The following is a 17976-nucleotide window of genomic DNA, read 5'->3' as shown; positions in this document are numbered from 1 at the left end:
AAATGATTCAATGATGCAAAAAGGGCTGTACAGCAGCTCTAAAAGAGAAATGTTGTCATTGTTCAGCAATAAGCATAAAATATATCGTTTTTTTTACTTACACTACAATTCAAAAATTTGGAATCAGGGAGATTTAATTTTTTTAAATTATAAACTTTAAATCAATAGTTGTATGGTTTTAATCGGAGTACATCATTCACAATGCTTTATTCACAATTGCAGTTTATTCCCTCATTAAAGATGTGAAGTACACTTAGTAATGTATCTTTTTTCTTTCATTTAATTTTTGTAATTACCTATGGGAAAAAAATGAATGGGAAAAATGTCCAGACTCAAGATGGCATGCACTATTGCATGTATTTAAATAATTGTCTCATTTATTTAAATGTTTTTAATTTATAAATAATTATATAAAAATACACAATTAGCCAAACATCACTAATTTTAATTAAAAAGAAGGGAGAAACATCTGAGACAAAGTTAATTCTTCCATGAGAGGTATAGTTGACAGATATCTGGAACCTCAGTGGACATCATTTGCAGTGTCATGGGTTCATATTTATTTTCATTCCTCAGAAGCGTATTTCCTGCTGGAACAAAGCTCTGTTAATTTGAGCCAGGATAACCTCCTTTCCTTCTGGTTATCTACACCCTAAACATAGTGCTCTGTCTGCTCAATATTTATAAATGCAGCTTACTATCATCCCTCGGAGAAAACCATGCTGCACAAAGGGAATGTTGGGACACAGAAAGAGAGAGATGGAGTAGAGAAGTGAAGTGGCTCTGGATGGAGAGAGAGAGAGAGAGAGAGAGAGTGAGGGGGCAACGTTCGTTGTCCTAACCCTTTTAGCAAGATTAACTCGAGCCGTAATGTCTCTCTCACATGGCCCTACTATTTATCTTCTGACTCAGCTCTCTCTCTCTCTCTCTCCCTTTTTTCCTTATCCTTCTATCTCAATAATGAGTTTCGGTAGTACGGCAGAGCCTGCATTGTGCATGCGGCAGCTGTAGGATTAAAACACACCAGCAGCATGGCAGCTCTCATGCAGTAACTGTCAGCGCTAATACACCCAACACAACCCCTTCATCCACTCCCACCCCACTGCTGTCAATCAAGTTATTTGTTTTATTGCTGCCTGCCTCCATTTTCAGTTTTTATTCCACCTCTTTCTCTCTTAGAGCTCTCCTATTTAATTCGCTTCATTTTAGATGTCCATTACTGGCTGTTCCACCATTAACTGCCATCTAGCCCGACTGATTGCTCTGCCAAACAATGCATATATCTGGCTCCTGCTAAATATGCTCATTTTTAGCTAAAATGAATGGGGGAGTGCAGACATGCACTCAGTTTGAGCATTTAGACTCCTTTCATTTAGACTTCTCTGTCTCTTTTTATATTTCCCATTTGCATCCATCCATCTTTGGGTGTTTTGCACTCTCCGCTCTCAAATGTAACCGCCCAACCCCCAACAAGTAGCCTACCCCATCTCCCTCCCCAGATTTATTCTCACGTTGGTCTCTGCTCTGGGAGCCGAAGTTAGGAATACGGGGCTGTAATTGCACCGCCTGGGGGCCGGTGAGGTGATCGGGAGAGCAGGAGTTGTCCCTCAGCATTAAATATTAACTTTTCTTTTCATCTCTGCCTCTTTGCTGACATGCCCTAATAAGAATCCCATCTCTTCATTTTTGTCAATGTCATGTGAGGTTCATTCCAGTTCCTTAGAGGCGATTTCAAATCGAGTTTCCCGAAACAGGTCATTTGAAACTTTCAAGATGGGCCCTAATATTGTGCTCCATCCCTTCTTGTTGACCACATAGGGAACTATGATCAGATTAAGTGACATACGTCATATATACTGATATAATTTGTGTCCATTTCGGCAAGCAGATATGCTTCTATATTTAGGCTTGCACAAGCTTACATATCTAAGATTTGGATATTTTCCTCTTGTAGGAAAAGTTACTAAGTAAAAAAAGAATAAAACATAAGCTGTTGGCTGCAGAGGATATATTTTGTTTGAATTATTCATTCAGGATTTGCGGCAAAACCTTCTTAGACAAAATGCACCAGCCTAACTAACCAGACTATAAATTATAGATGCAGAACAGTGTATTGGATAGCTTTTAATATAGCCCCTACATAGATTTAGCATAGGATGATGAAGAGCATGCTTAATAACACCCATCTTTTATTAATTGATCATACAGATCATCGTAATGCGATCTTCACATTGCTCCATTTTAAGTGTAAATGTAGTTTCCAATGTTTCTTGCTTCTTTCTCTCAAGTTATGTGTAGTTGTTAGTGCTGGCCCTCAGATTGAATGTGTTTGACTCATGATGCCATTGTCAGGACGACTGTAATAGCGGGGTGGAATGCCTGCAGCACAAAAGAACAAGCGTGAACTGACCTTGTAGTCCACTTCCCACTGTTTATCCCCAGACATCAAGAGACTGACACTATTTACCTATTTATAGGAAAACTAGAGTGTCTTGGGTTTACATAAAATAATCATTTTGGTTGACTTAGTCAATATGAAATCGTGTTTTTGTTTTTTTTACTTTTCTAATGTACATGCTTTCTTTTATTGTGCAAGAAAACAATATGTGTACATCAAACATGTTCGAAGTCGTCCGACTGCTGAACATCTGTGGACTAGCTATGACTTTCACAATTAGCGTTGACTCAAATTGGGCAAAAATCTGTATAAAAGTTGTGTGGTGTATTCCAGATAATCCACATAATATCTTTCTCTTCTTCTGACTTTCATTTTCCTCAAATGTAACTTAGCCCACACGTGCTATTAAATAATGTTTGCTAATAGCAAAATAGTTACTCAAGCATGGTTTTAGCTCCATTTTGGCTCCATTTTGGTGCCGACCTTTCACAATCCAGTCAGTTCTCAACCAATACGGAACGAGATGGAAGTCATGCCTAAAATTGTTTTCCTCACTGAATTTTCTAGTAAATGTAGTTCTTTAACAAGCGTTAACATTGCTGTTCTTTGCTTACTTTAGGTACTGATACCACAATAGTGTTAGACGCTGCACTGATTTCTGTCAAAGTCGAGCAGCAGCGTGATTGTCTTTGGCTATGTCAACATTAATCCGGATACATTTGAAAACCGTGTTTTCGTTTCAAAATTCTATCCGTCCACACTAGTGTTTTCAAGTGTTTTCCTAAACTTTCCCATCCACACAGAAACGTCGGAAAATGCTAAATTCACCCGACTGTGTATGAGTAAAACCTTATAAAGGTCATTGAGATGACACAGGCGGAACAGAGATCATGAAGTTATCACGCTATCCTTCTGGTAAGATCATTTTATTTAGCAAAATATCTCATCAATTACTGATGCGTCCAGGTCACTCTCAGTTGCCATTATATGTTTGGCCTAAAAGGCAACTGCTCTCATGTTTTGCCGCAGGACAGCAATTGCGAGTACATTTTCGGTTATCTTTGCAGGACTGTGATATGAAACCTTTAGCAACAGTGTGAAATAAGTAAATTGCACATAACAGGCACAATACCGGTATAAACATAGATATATCGGTTCAATATGCGTCACATGACTAAACAGGCATCGTCGGTTTCAAATACCTACGTTTTCATAGTCCACACCACAGTGCGAAAACAGCATTTTCAAATGTATCCACTTGGGAATGCGTTTACAAAAAGCTGAGTTTGCGCTGGACAGTGTGGAGTCCAAAACAGAGAGAAAACGATGCATTTTCAAATAAAAATGTATTAGTGTGGACAAGGCCTTTGAGACCTATTCTCCCCTTATCGCCGCTGCTAAAGCTCAATAGTATCTCTGTTCCATTGTTTTTCAGATGACTCTTTGCAAAAACACTTTCATTTTTTTAAATTAGCACCAAACCAAACTACTGAAGGAAATTCACAGCAACTTTATCCAAGTAAAGGTGAGAAAGAGGAACAGAGAATGAGAGGAAACCGCTGAAATTTGTGTACCAGAGTCCCTGAAGTGCAGAGAAGTGCGTAAGGCTAGTGAATTATGTCAAGTACGGCTGAATGTTTAACAACCAATAGCATGCCTAAATCATAACAGCATGACTGTAAATATATACTATAGTGTCATTTGTCACAGGTCCGCAGTCCCAAAAGGAAAACAGAACGGCAGAGAGAGATGCATGAGGCGGAGGAATGTAGCGCTCGGCAGGAGCCAAAAGATAAATTCCCACGCTCTTTTGATGTCCTGTTTTAGCAGAAGACTCTGACCACACACACAGACAGTCTGTAAACCTCAGTCAGTTATGCCTAAACGCTTAGGGTAAATATTCAATCCTTAGTCTTATGTTAGTGAAAGTGTAAGTGTGGTCTAACCAAAGGAAGATGTGCTTCAGATGTGACCACTTTCTGGTTTATGGCAGTCATGCGCTTAACTCAAAAAGGAATGATCAATTAAGTTAAGTGTATTGATCATGAGGAATGTCTTTGTTTGATGTCTATGATTGGCTCACACACTTCACAAAACGTACCGAGATGCAAGTTCTGACTAGGGTGACTCAATTCACACGTTTTCAATTTGTCTCAGTTTGTTGGTGTAATAGGTGACTGTAGGATAAATATCTTGCTTTGTTTCTAAGTGTTGCTAAGCTACGATCAAGCTATGGACTAAACAGAGTTCAGTTGTTCAATTTTCTGTTCTGTCTTTTTGCTTTTGGCAATTTGCTGCTACCTTTGTCATATTATTACTCAACTCCAGTTTCACTTCTTAAACTTTCTTTCACTTATTTCTCTTTCTTTCTCCTGCTCCAATACGAGTCTGTCTTTTTCTGCGCACCCTGATCTCTTCTCTTTGCCTTGTGACTGAGGGTTTGTGTGCCAGTGTGTGTGTGTCAAAGTCAGTGAGAGAGCCAGCAGCTGCTGTTGGTGCTCTTGCACCTGTTCTTGTCTCATCATGGCAGTGATGACTGATGTCATGCCCTACATGGACCCATCATGCCCCTCTCCACCCTCCACATCCATTAAACACACACACACTCATGCTCACAGCAGGCCTTCTTTATCTACAGTTTGCTCATTTTGTATTTGGCAGCTTATTTGAAGATGTCAGGAAGGAAGTTATAAATGTGTCAACTATTTCATGTTCTGAAGTTGCTGTTTTCTTTAGTGTTTTGTGATTAGCTTTACACTTCATATTTGTCTGATGTCTTGTGAGTCTTTAGTCTTCATGCAGAATATGATTACATTAATTTGTTTTTGTTTTTACTACTGTTTTACTACTACTTTGTTTTAAGCCTGCATGGTTTCTTGAAATCATGGGCGTCGGAAGCAAAAAAAAATTGGTGGGTTCTCTCAGATTTTTTTACTGGAGTAGATGCCATTTACATTAAGTACAAATATACTGCCTTTATTTGCTAAACGTCTGGTTGGGCAAGACAAAATTACGGAAGTCACCATATCAATGAGAGTGGCAATGGTGTAGGGGTAAGACGCATGGCATTAAATTTTGACGCAAATTGACCCAAGGTTCGAATCCGCCTTTTGCCAAACTCACTATACTCCCTTTTCCCATCACATATCAGATCGGAAAGGCATTTATTTTCCATAAAAATGAAGAAAATATTAGAAAAGTGGAAATAAAGCATCTAACGTGTTCAATAATAAGTGTTTATCGGTTAGAGGTAGGTAAACAGACATGTGCTGAATTAGAGACAATAAAAGTGAGTGGGTCCATTATGATTGATCGTAAAAAGTGGGTGGGTCTTGTATGCTTTCATGCATTCTTTGCTTATTTACACTGTTAAATAGTTGGATTCACATGCTAAACATGGCTAAAAACGAGTTGGATGTATGACGGAGTATTTCTGTGCCAAATACATTCCTTCAGGATTTGAACAAGTTTCGGAAGGTTTTTTTTCCGAGTATGGCCCTGTATGACTTCATAAAAAAATTCCTTGTATGGGCACTTCTCCCGGATGAGCGCGTGTGCACATCAACCAGAGCGAGAGCAAGAGCAATGTCACTAAAGAAGTGTGTTTTTGGTTGTGAGGGAAAGAGAAACCTTGTTCAACTTCCCAACCCAGCATTAAGGAAACAGTGGATGCAGTTTGTTGTTCTGGAGCAGCAACGGAGTTCTGCAAGTGTGTTTGTTTGTTCCCAGTCATGTGCGGTGAGTGAAACTGCATCATGTCTGTCTGGGTTTTGTTGGTAATTGGTGCGTAAGTGCATATAATGTAAACAACATGAACGAATAGTGAATCGACAGTTATCCAGGGATAATGCCATGATGTATTTTGTGTGTGTGTGTGCTTGTGACTCTTTGGCTCCGCCCACTGCACGCCTGCACAAGCTCGGCTGTTTTCAGAAAGAATCGGTACAGCGTATGTCTTTTATAAATATGATAAAACTAAAGACTTTTCGGAGATATGAAGGATTCAATATTACTCTATAGGTACTCGAGATTGGCAGAAACTGTGTGTGTTTTGTACCCTTTAAGTTTTCTGATGTGCTTCTGTAATTTTTACTATTTAACATTTTTCATTTATTATTCAAATTACACATATTTTCATTTATTTTAGTAAGATTTTCCATCAAATATTTATATTTTATTTTAATAAGCTTTATTTCAATGAACACAAACATAATATATAATATTTTTAGTTTTGTAAAACTGTCTAAAAGTGGTCCATATGGCTTATACACTATATTCTAAGTCTTATGAATGCTTACAATAACTTTTTTTGTCAAAAAGTCTGAAATTTAAGTCTTGACATCTGCTGTCAGCATCCGCAGAAGTGAATGTCATCCAGCTGTAAATGCTGACATTGAGGCAGCACTGATACTTTCCCTTCCCACTCACTGCTGTTTCCCCATCGGCAGTCTTGCTACCCTGTTGCCATAGCAATAATGTTCAGCACAACATAATCACTGAAAATTACATCTCTCCATAAAAAAATCAGCAAGGTTAACACTTTTTCTGTTTGTGTGCTCTACATGCGCGTGGGTGGAAATTTTCTCATCAATATTCATGTTGTTTGTGTCTGAATGCATTTCTGTTTATATCATTTAAATATAAACATCTGTTTTGCTTGGGTTAGTATCCAGAAGGAACCCATAGTTTATTTTTTTTACTACTTAAAGAGGTTGAAATTAATTCATATTCTATATGCATTGAGGAGCAATTACTACTACAGTTTTATTTAGGCCAGAACTTATTTAAGAATTTAAAAGCATGAATCTCAGTATGTTTTATAGATTTCCACTTAAAACAAGAAAAATAGTTGTCCATGGGATTCTCTGACATTCTAAAGTCTATGATAATATCTTATGCAGTTCCTCAAGTGAATTTATCCTGTTGTTAACTATTTTGAGATATATTCACCAGTAAACAAAAATGATTTCCCTCCAGTGATTGATTTCAGCCTGTGTTTGGTGTCATTTGCGTTCGCTGGTTGTGTCAGATGCATATAGGCAGTTTTCATACAGAACCTTTGGAATAAATGAAACCACTCAGCTGCTCGCCCACTGTCACATACAGTTAGACAGACATTTCCATCCATTCATTCTGTTCTGAACAGGATTTGTTTCAGGCGGTTATTTTGAGGGCAGGATATAATAAAGGTTGTCAGAATAAAATGAAAAGCGTGAAAGGTCACGTTTTATTTAGATAATAACAGTAAACTGAAAGTGGCCAAGCAGATATAGAAATACTGAGTGAAGATACTTTCAGAGCACTGGCAGCAATGGTTGTATGTTTATGTGGTTTTGTTTCCAACCACACACACCACATCTCAGATGCCCTCTCATGAGACTATTCTCTCTCACAGTTCATAACCTCTGTGTAGAGCATCCAAACACACTACTAAACTAGTCTATTGATAATTCATAGTTTTCACTGAACCATAACATAGCTTTAAGGAGTGAGATGTTTTTTGACATAATGGCCATTTTGAAATGATAAAGGAGGAATAAGCTTTGCGAGGCAACTGTTGCGAGCAAGACTCAAACATATGAGCACCAATCGAAGCATGTGCAATAACCGCTGCCCCTGGTGCTTGAGCCCTCAGAGAACAGACAGATGATGTACCAATGACAGGGTGTTAATGGAAAATTGAGTTTACATTTGAAGCTGTTGGCCATGAGGGAGCGATCACCTTTCCAGTTTCCACCTGTCAGACCGTGTGTTTGTCTGCATGAGTGTACAGTATGTCCGACCCAGTGGAAAGGTACTGTATACACATCATTCATTTATATAATACATCAGTCCCTCTGTGTGTGCATGTGTTGGCCCCAGAAATTTTATAAAAGGAGGTTATAAAATAGAGGGCAGGGCACATTGTTAGATTACAAAATGGCACTGAGTCTGCCCGCTATAATTTATCCATAGTACTATGTACTTAAATGTACACTTTTTGTCACGTTTTGTCACTTTTTGCATTTGCACTTGGTTTAAAACAGTTGCTATTTGTTGTACACTTGGTACAAACAGTATTCATCACTACAGTATTTACACTGTAAATAGACTCTGCCTCTTAGAATATATTATGAAAGAGTATTTAAAACATGTTACACAAATATTATTTTAAAATCGGCATGAAACAGAAATTGCGATTGAGGGGGAGGGATGTTCATTTTTTTAAATTAAAGATTAGAGGGCACATGTAACATTCCATTAAACAAATAATAATGGTCAATTCTCATTTCATGGTGAATTTAAATAATAATAATGGTTGATTGAATTATTCAATGATTCCTTCATAAGTCACTTATTTCGTTCCTGAATGAATCAATAGTTTGAATAAATGATTCAGTGAGTTTTATAAGCAACGCGTAGCAGTGTAACCTGTAGAAACAGTCACTGAAAAATAACCACCACTAATATACACTTATATTCTTGTCTGGAACGCCGAAACACAGACAAGTAGATTGATAGAAAGTCAGTGCTGTTGAACTGTATATCTGCTAATTGAGCCAATCGAATTCAAGGACAATAACTGTTATATAATAAGAGAGGTATAAGATAAGTAGTAAAAAGACAGACATTGAAAGTTGAAGTGGAGAGGCAGCTGGCTCTTTTCACAGTGGCGTCTGTTCTTCCACTGTGTGTGTGTGTGTGTGTGTGTGTGTGTGTGTGTGTGTGTGTGAGTGAGTGTGTAAAACACTTTGGGGCAGAACTTCAGGGGTACACAGAAGTCTTTGACAGTGGCAGCTCTCCGTCTCTCTGAAGTTGACTGGCCCAGTTCTGTCTGTTACTGTCTCGCCAGCAGTTGCCAGCACTGAAATTATCCATCTGTCTCAAAACTGCCTTGAGTTTTCAGAATGCAGTGTGCCGACCTGATGCGCTTCATAAATACTGAATGTGAGGGTGTGTGTGTGTACGTACGGTCTCCTCTCAGTGTGAGTGTCTGTCGATGTGTCTGCTGCTCACAGTCAGAAAGTCTCTTGTCCATCTGCTTCTCTCGCCGGTCATCATGCGTGCTGTCTTTCTTTTTTTAAATCCGATTATCTTTACCACTCGCTATCACTCGCACCCACCCACACGTGCCCTTGACCGCACCCCATCCAGCCCCTGCTGAGGGCTAGATTGAACAGAGGAGGCACTAATTGCCCCTTAATTGCCCCTCTGTCTGTCCAGCTGCTCCCCTAAGCAGAAAAGAAGAGTGGACAAGTAATATTGATCAGACAAGAGTAGTGAGAAGAATAAAAGAGAGAGGGTGGGATGGGGTGAGTTTTAAACATGCGTATTATATAGTGGGATAGATCACCTAAAATTAAATTTCTTTCAACATTTACACGCCTTTATGTCATTCCAAACCTGTATGACTTTCTTTATTCTGTGTAACAAAAAAAGGTATTAAAAAAGTTAGGAAAAGATACAATATTTTGAAGAATGATTCAGTGTTTTTTCGTCTGTACAATGAAAGTCAGTGGTTTTTTTTGGGATAACAAACACCATGGAGGGTATCGGGAACTGAAACTAAAACCAAAGCTTGCTCGGATGTCATTAGGCAGTTTTCCTTGTCATGTTGTCATTCATAGTGCTTCATCAGACAACAATTAACATCTTCAAGGTTCAACGTGTAATTTCTGTTTCTTTAGCAGCACCAGAAAGAGACCGCAAATATAAACATTGTTTCCACACAGGTTTCCAAAGCATAAACCATCCCTTACATGGGACCTGTATGAATGCTTGAGCTCTTTAAAGCAGGACGGATTCTGATTGGCTGTCAGTGTTTTTAGCTAGTAAAAATCCTCCTGAAAGTGGTTCCAATGATATCGTTCCTGTGTTGTAATTGTTATAATGTTGTGAACTTCCATATTCTCAAATAATTATAATGATTACTAAATATGAAGAGTTTGGTTGCAAAACGCGATAAACGCCATTTTTTGACATTTGGATTTTATTATTGGAAATCACTGTTTAGATGTACCTTAATCTATGTGTGAATTGCTGCCATTAATAAGATTTGAAAATGTACATTTTAAGCCAACTACAAAATGTATTTTTTCACAAAACGCGATATCCGCCAGCCCAGTTTCTTTACAAAGTGCGATATAGAACGTTTAGGATGCTGCGCGAGCTCAGGATGTCACGCGAGGAGAGAGTCACCGCCGGTGAAGTGCTCCGAGTTTGCTCAGTGATTTAACGATAATATCAAAACAAAAAACATATTTTTAAAAAGAGGATTCAATAGGCTAACTAAAAAACGTTTACCAGTTTATACTGTAGGCGAGCTGTCAGTCACGTAGGCTAAGTCACTGATCAACAGCTGTCTGTCAGTCAGAGAATCAAAGCTTCAGAGTCAAGCTAACGTTATGGATTTCGATGACGGATTGGAGCCGGTCATTCCAGCTGCTGTTGGGAGAAAGAGGAAGGCATCTTAAGAAAATCATCAAAGGGAGAAGACCAAACGGGCAAGGCATTCAGGGGAGGGAAAACATCCAAAGATTAATTGTTGTCATCGTGCGACTGCGAGTAATGTTGGTCCTTCATGCCGACACACACACACACACACACACACACACACACACACACACACACACACACACACACACAAAACATTGATTCACTAGCTTTTCTTAATGGTATTACGTAGTAGATTATAAGGTGGATATATAGCGTTTTGCAAAAAAAAAAAAAAAAAAAACGTTATGTTGTGTATGTTCTGACCAAAACTAACTCGGAATCTTATTATTATTAATCAATCTTTGTATATACTATTCCATATATTTATGATGTATTGTTTTTTTAACCAATTTAAGATGTTTGACAATGTTAAGATAAATATGTTGCATTTTGGCATGGTTTTTGTCTTATTTATGGACATAAAATTAAATAAAAAATATCCTGGATTTGAAGAATATTGTGTCCCGGCCTTCACTGAGCTCAAGTAATAGTTTAATGTACAAAAAATTGTGAATGAACTTGACTGTTGATGTCTTAAATAATAATGTCAAATAACCAACATTTCTCAAAATGGATATATCTCGTTTTGCAACGAAACTCTTCATATGTATAGTTATCATTGTAGTTATCGTCTTTGGTGTGAGCGGTCTTTAATGTGCACTTGTGACCTTGCGATGGCATCTGCGTTCACTCTTGGATCACTCTTTACTCACATGGATATTACAAAACTGTCCGTGATGCATTACGTCACCACTGCAAGGACTGCAAAGGCTGGCATTTGGGACAGGGCCAGATAGAAAGTGATGGAGATGTAGGAGGGAGTTAAATCAAGTGAGACAGTTAAAATGAGAAAGGATATGAAAAAGGAGTATTGTTTTTAAATGTGATATAGACTACAGAGGAAAACTTTGTATGGGAGACAGAGAGACCTTTGACCCACAATAATACTGAGATCTCTGAAGCGTTCTGTCAATCACAAGAGGAATGTCACACACACACACACACACACACACACACACACACACACACACACACACACACACACACACACACACACACACACACACACACACACACACACACACACACACACACACACACACACACACACACACACACACACACACACACACACACACACACACACACACACACACGTAAGGCACTGTGAACTTTATTAGCACAAATGATTACTACAAGCTTGTAGCAAATATACACAAATTTGTAGATTTCTTCAACTTCTGGATCTGACTGGTGTGTTTTGCTTCATGTATTGTGCTGATTCAGTTTTAAAGGGAAATTACAGCCTCTCTTTGTTTCACTGTTTCTGTAGAGCTCAGTATGTGAAGTTGCTCTCTTCTCTCAGACAGCGTGTACTGTATAAGAGTGATCATGAGCTGTTTGTTTGGGTTCTGTGCTCCGGGTGGGAGTCATGAGAATCTGCTAGCGGGCGTGTTTATGTGTGTTGTCTATCAGCCAGAGGGATCTAGGGAAGAGGGAGGATCTTAGAAGAGATTATTGTCTGTCTGGATGCCACACTACTCCTGTGATCTTTCTAAACAAGGCAACTCCATGGCAATTTTACACACACACACAAAACAACTCTTAATCCGGGTTCCATTCTAGATTGCACACCAAAAAATATTCAGAGTTTGGGAGTGCTCTAAAAAATATTAATTATTTAGTAAAGTATTCTGGTGGGTAACTAAACTATTTCACCACACTATTGTTCTGCCTTTTAGCGATATTTAATATTTATGGGTGTGTGTTTTTCAATCAGATGAATCATTACTTCCACCAAGGATTCAAAATGTTTATTACATGAAGTGAAGAATCTAGTTAATAGATGATTAAGGCATGCTTTCTTTTCAGAAAGTTTAATTATATTTAATAATTTTCTTTTATAAGCACGACTGTCCGAAGGTTTGGTGTCAATAAGATTTATTTTTTGTTTGTTTTAAAGAAATACTTTTATTCAGCAAGGATGCATTCAATTGATCAAAAGTGACAGTAGACATTAAATGCAACAAAATATTTTTGAAAAATATATTTAATGGTTTCCACAAAAATATTAAGCAGCACAACTGTTCTACATTGAAAATAAGAAATGTTTAATGAGTAATGATGCTGAAAATTCAGGTTTGCATCACAGGAATAAATTACATTTTAAAATATATTAAAATAGAAAAAAATTATTTAAATTTTGTATAATATTGTTAAATAATAAAAAAAATGTAATAATTGTTTATTATTTTATAAATATTATAAAATGTTATTTATTCCTGTGATGCAAACCTGAATTTATGTGTGTGTATATATATATACACCAAAAATGTTTGTCTTGGTGAGAATTTTTTTAATTTTTATTAAAAACTTATCCTGTTTTTTGCTTAATCCTGACCCTAAACTTTTGAACAATGAGCAAGAATAAGATTTTTTAATTGGTTTATGGGATATGTGCTTATATAACAAAAAACAGCAATCAGATTCATTTTTATTAAAACAGAAAATTTGAAAAGATTCACTAAAATGAATTTTCTGCACAATTTTTGCTATTGAAGGTTAAAATGGATCTAAAGTATATTTCACAGCCATTATATTATGTTTTTCAGGAAACTTAATGGAGAAATTAAAACCGCATTAAAATATATTAAATATTCATAATGCTGCTTTTATATTGCCTCCGAAATCATTGCAAAAATATTGTGGATATAAAACATATCACCCAGCCCTACTGTGGAGTCCTACTACCCGATTTCATGAGAGCAAAGGGTTATCGGCAGTCTTTTTTCTTGCTCTCTCTTGCACCTGGTTCTGTGCAGCTGGGCTTCATGTTTGGAGGCAGCGGGAACACAATGGCTGTTTCAGTCTCACAGCGTGTGGATCATTTCTCACTGCGTGTGACTCCGAGGCTGCTGCAGTGAAAAGCCGTCTGGCAAATGATTATGAGTGTTGTTCAATCCAGCCCTCGATCCTTCCCATCAAAACAAAAAAAGTCCAATTCTCAATTACAGTAGACATCATTGCTATCACACAAGTGATTTTTCGTCTCTTTTTCCTTCTCTTTACAGTATGTTTGGCTTCTGTGAAGGTCACTGTGACCCCAAAGGTGGAAGTGATTAAAGGAGAGACCGCCAAACTGCCCTGCAGCTACAACACCTCTGCACCGGTCTCTAAGATTGTGGTCCAGTGGTTCATTGTGAGTACATGAATGACTTTATATTGTTACAATATATCACTTTTTTCATTAAATCTCTTTTGATTGTTTTGCTTTTCTTATTTTATACACTGACATTTAACATTTAAATTAATCATGTGCACTTACAATCACTGTGCACGTTTTCACATTGTACTTAAAAAACTGTATGTAATTACAGCTGCATTTCTTTTTTTTTTAAAATTTTTTATTAACTTACCCCTTACCCACAAAACCTGTCCCTAACCTTAACTTTACCCATATCCCACCTCACAGCAAGTGTTTTGCAATACAACACTTAATAGCAATATTTCCTTTTTGATGAAAGTACATAGTACTTAAAGACTCCTAATGACCGAATGGCGAATGCTGTACTACAGTGATGCATTTGTGTTTCCATCATCCTCAGGAAATCGCAGGTGCAAGAAAGCAAATCGCTTACCAGTTTTCCCAAGATTTTGGTGTTGATGCTGGCACAGCATGGACAGATCGCTTAATCATGGGAAAGGACATGTCCCTCTCCATCTCCCCAGTCATGGTGGATGATGAGAGAAGCTTCTACTGCCAAGTGACGGCAGGGCCTATGGGGGTGTCTGACGCTGAGACCCAGGTCAAGGTTTTCTGTAAGTCTGACGACTGAAAACGAATGCATATCACATTTCTTCGGTCCTTGTTGAGCGCTTGTGTCCACTCCTCTAAAGATTTCCATAAACTAAATGGGACATATGGCCAGTCATTTTTACCCCTATTCATTAGTCTTGGGTGTTGTTTGTGAGTTGGCCCAGGGTCAATTATGGCCGTACAGATTGCATTTGACACTATTGATTAATAGAGTGATTGCACTTGTCATGTTTGATGGATGTCATTTTAAGGGTTATGAGAGCCAAAGAACCCTATGTGCATCGAGCACTGTGTTAATGACCAATGACCTAAGAGCAGAGCTGCTTGTCCTTGCCTCGCTGATCCCAGATCAGATGCAAAACGCTGGCAGTCTTATACTGAGAAAACACAATTAAGGGAGGAACATCTAATCAGTGATGGGATGAGATGTGTTTTCTGTAGAGTCTTCATGACTGAATGACTGGCACAAATGTAAGATGTAAACCTTAGAGCTAGGTATTATAATCATGTTTCTTGTGTATCAAATAATACATAAACTAAAATAGATGTTAGTATGAACTGACTTTTTTGTCAGAACCACAACTGTAAACTGTAAAATTCATAGTAAAAAAAATAATAATTTTGGCTTATTTTCCTGTAAAAATATTGAAACATTCGTAAAACAACAAGATACATTGACTTAGATGTTCAATAAACTACCATTCATTAATACTTTTATTCAGCAAAGATGTGTTAAATTGATCAAAAGGGACAGTGAATTGTAAAAACATTTATAATGTTATAAAACATTATATATTTCAAATATAATATTTAAAATGTTTCATTCTTCAAAGAATTCTGAGTGTATTTTACAGTTTTGTGTATGTAAATGTATATAAATATTAAATTATATTTAAATGCTATTAGCTATGAAATGGCACCCATTTCATAGAATAAACTTTGAGATTACTGTAAAAGGTAGTGTAACACTGTATGTATATGATATATTATAGACCTCAGTCAGGGTTCATGGCATATTTAATTTATCACAGTTTATAGATTTTTTTTATTATTATTTTGCGTCTCTAATTGGCCTGCATTAGATGGTATTGAACTTTCAGCCCCCTGCTCAGTGATTCATTATTTCTTTAGAGACCCTCCCCCAGCTGTGTGTGATGGGGTCACTTTATGAAAAACTAGACAATTGTTTGTGTGTAGGAGGGCGTAGGCTGCGAATAGTGTGTGTGTGTGTGTGTGTGTGTGTGTGTGTGTGTATAGACCAGAGAAAACAGCAGAACAGGTTCTTTGTTCATTTTCCATCCCAGACTGCATGAAGCGAGAGAGGCAGTAATGGCTGTAATAATTGTGAATGAGAGCAGTGGGACTGGAAAACAATGGCATCTCCTCCCAGGAGACGGATGCTGCTGCCCGCTTCATGGCTAATGGCTGCACCAGAGGGACATGTCCCTATGTAGAGAGAGAAAGAGACATCTATCTCCATGTAAACTGTTCTCTGTGCTTGGTCTTTTCAAGTGTCTTTTAAAAGTATTTTGAGAAATATTAAGACATGAGGGCGATGCTTTGGTGACTGAAAAATCGTGTGGAAGAAGAGAGACCGACAGAAACTAAGTGATCTTGGAAGAATGGCATGACTGTTAATGTTATTAAAAATGATTCAGTTTATTTTTGTACCAGATGACAGCTGGGAGAAGTGATATGGTGACCTTGCGTGTGAATTGGTGGGGGGAGAGGTTTCAGCGTGATTCAGAAAGGGAGCTAGTGTTAATGCCTCTTAATGTATGCTTTCTAACACATTTAGCAAATTTTTCATGTTTCCATTTGAGAAATTTAGCGGCAAATTCAATCAAGTTTTTGCACAAGCTATTTCAGTGTAAAAACCTACTAGCTCGAATCCACGTTTTACCTGGCAAAATCTTTTAAACTGAGTGAATTTTATTCTTTTCGACACAAACACCCATTTGCATGCAAATTAGGTCCATTATATTGTGACATATTCACAAAACGCAGCACAATTTGCCTGGCACTTTTAACGTTACAGTATTACCGCCCACAGATAGCAGTTAACTGAATTTTATTTAAAAGAGATGTTTGTGTATATTTCTATTGATCCTGATTATAATTTTCTTCTTCATCTTTTATCATTATTTTAATGAATGAATAATGATAAAAGATGAAGAAGAAAATTATAACTGGGCATCCTGGGCATATGGTTTAGCGTACATTTTAAAGAGCCAGTTGTCAGCTGTCATGATACTTTCATTGAAATCCCCCCAACGTTTTGGTATTTCTATTGCCAATTGCAGTGGGTATTTGCTTGTAATTGGTTTAGGAAACCATATCTCAGAGTTGATTTATGTTATTAATGTAAATAAACTTCCCTTTTCCTCTCACAGTTGCTCCAGAGAAGCCAATGATAACAGGCAATACTCAGGCCATCACCATCAGTCATGATACTACATCCTCCTCTGAGGTGAGTCTTGTGTAGATGTATTTAGCTATGATAGCTATGAGTCTTGAATTATTTTGTGCAGCCTCACAATGACAATGAAAAGCTTGTCAAAAATCGTATAACAACATCTAGCATGTCGAATTTCTGTGTGGTACGTTTGTTTAGGTGGGCAAGTGCACCAGCAGGAACGCTTATCCCCAGCCTCGTATTATCTGGTTTAAAGACAACACTCCGCTGCCTGATGAGAAGAGCCAAAAGGAAAGTAAGTGCAGAATCTGAAAAGTGGTAAGAATAAGTCAGCTCTTAGATCTCTTTAAATTCTCTTTCCCGTCCATTGCAGTATTACTAGATTCATAGTGGGGTCCAAACATTTGGGGTTCAAATGGGGGACTTATACACTATTCAAAAGTTTGGGGTCATTTGTTTGAAAAAAAAATTATAATTTTATTCAGCAAGGATGCATTAAATTGATCAAACAGCAAAAACATTTGCATTGTAACAAAAAAGTATGTCAAATGAATGCAGTGCTTTTTAACTTTCTATTAAAAATTAAGTAGCACAATTTTTTCAACATTGATATTAATAAGAAATGTTTCTTGAGCATCAAATCAGCATATTAGAATGATTTCGGAAGGATCATGTGACACTAATGACTGGAGTAATAATGCTGAAAATGACATTTTTAAAATTGAAAAATAGAAAACAGTTATTTTAAATAGTTATATTATTTAACAATTTCACTTTTTTTTACTGTATTTTTATCAAATAAATGTCAGCCTTGGTGAGCATAAGAGACTTCTTTCCAAAACATAAAAATATGCACAGAGCCTAAACTTT

The 17976-nt window shown here is 37.3% G+C and overlaps 1 protein-coding gene across 1 annotated transcript in view; it reads left to right on the top strand.

Moving 5' to 3' along the window:
• bcam (basal cell adhesion molecule (Lutheran blood group)) overlaps positions 1-17976 on the top strand; it is a 68797-nt gene that overhangs the window by 28171 nt on the left and 22650 nt on the right. The window contains exons 2-5 of the mRNA XM_079837091.1: positions 13945-14072; positions 14479-14692; positions 17084-17160; positions 17305-17401. Coding sequence (XP_079693217.1) covers positions 13945-14072; positions 14479-14692; positions 17084-17160; positions 17305-17401 — 516 coding nt within the window. The remainder of the gene's footprint in view (positions 1-13944; positions 14073-14478; positions 14693-17083; positions 17161-17304; positions 17402-17976) is intronic.

This window comes from Gobio gobio (genome assembly GCF_949357685.1).
Source record: "Gobio gobio genome assembly, chromosome: 15".
Lineage (NCBI taxonomy): Eukaryota > Metazoa > Chordata > Actinopteri > Cypriniformes > Gobionidae > Gobio > Gobio gobio.
This window is presented reverse-complemented; position numbering and strand designations above follow the sequence as displayed.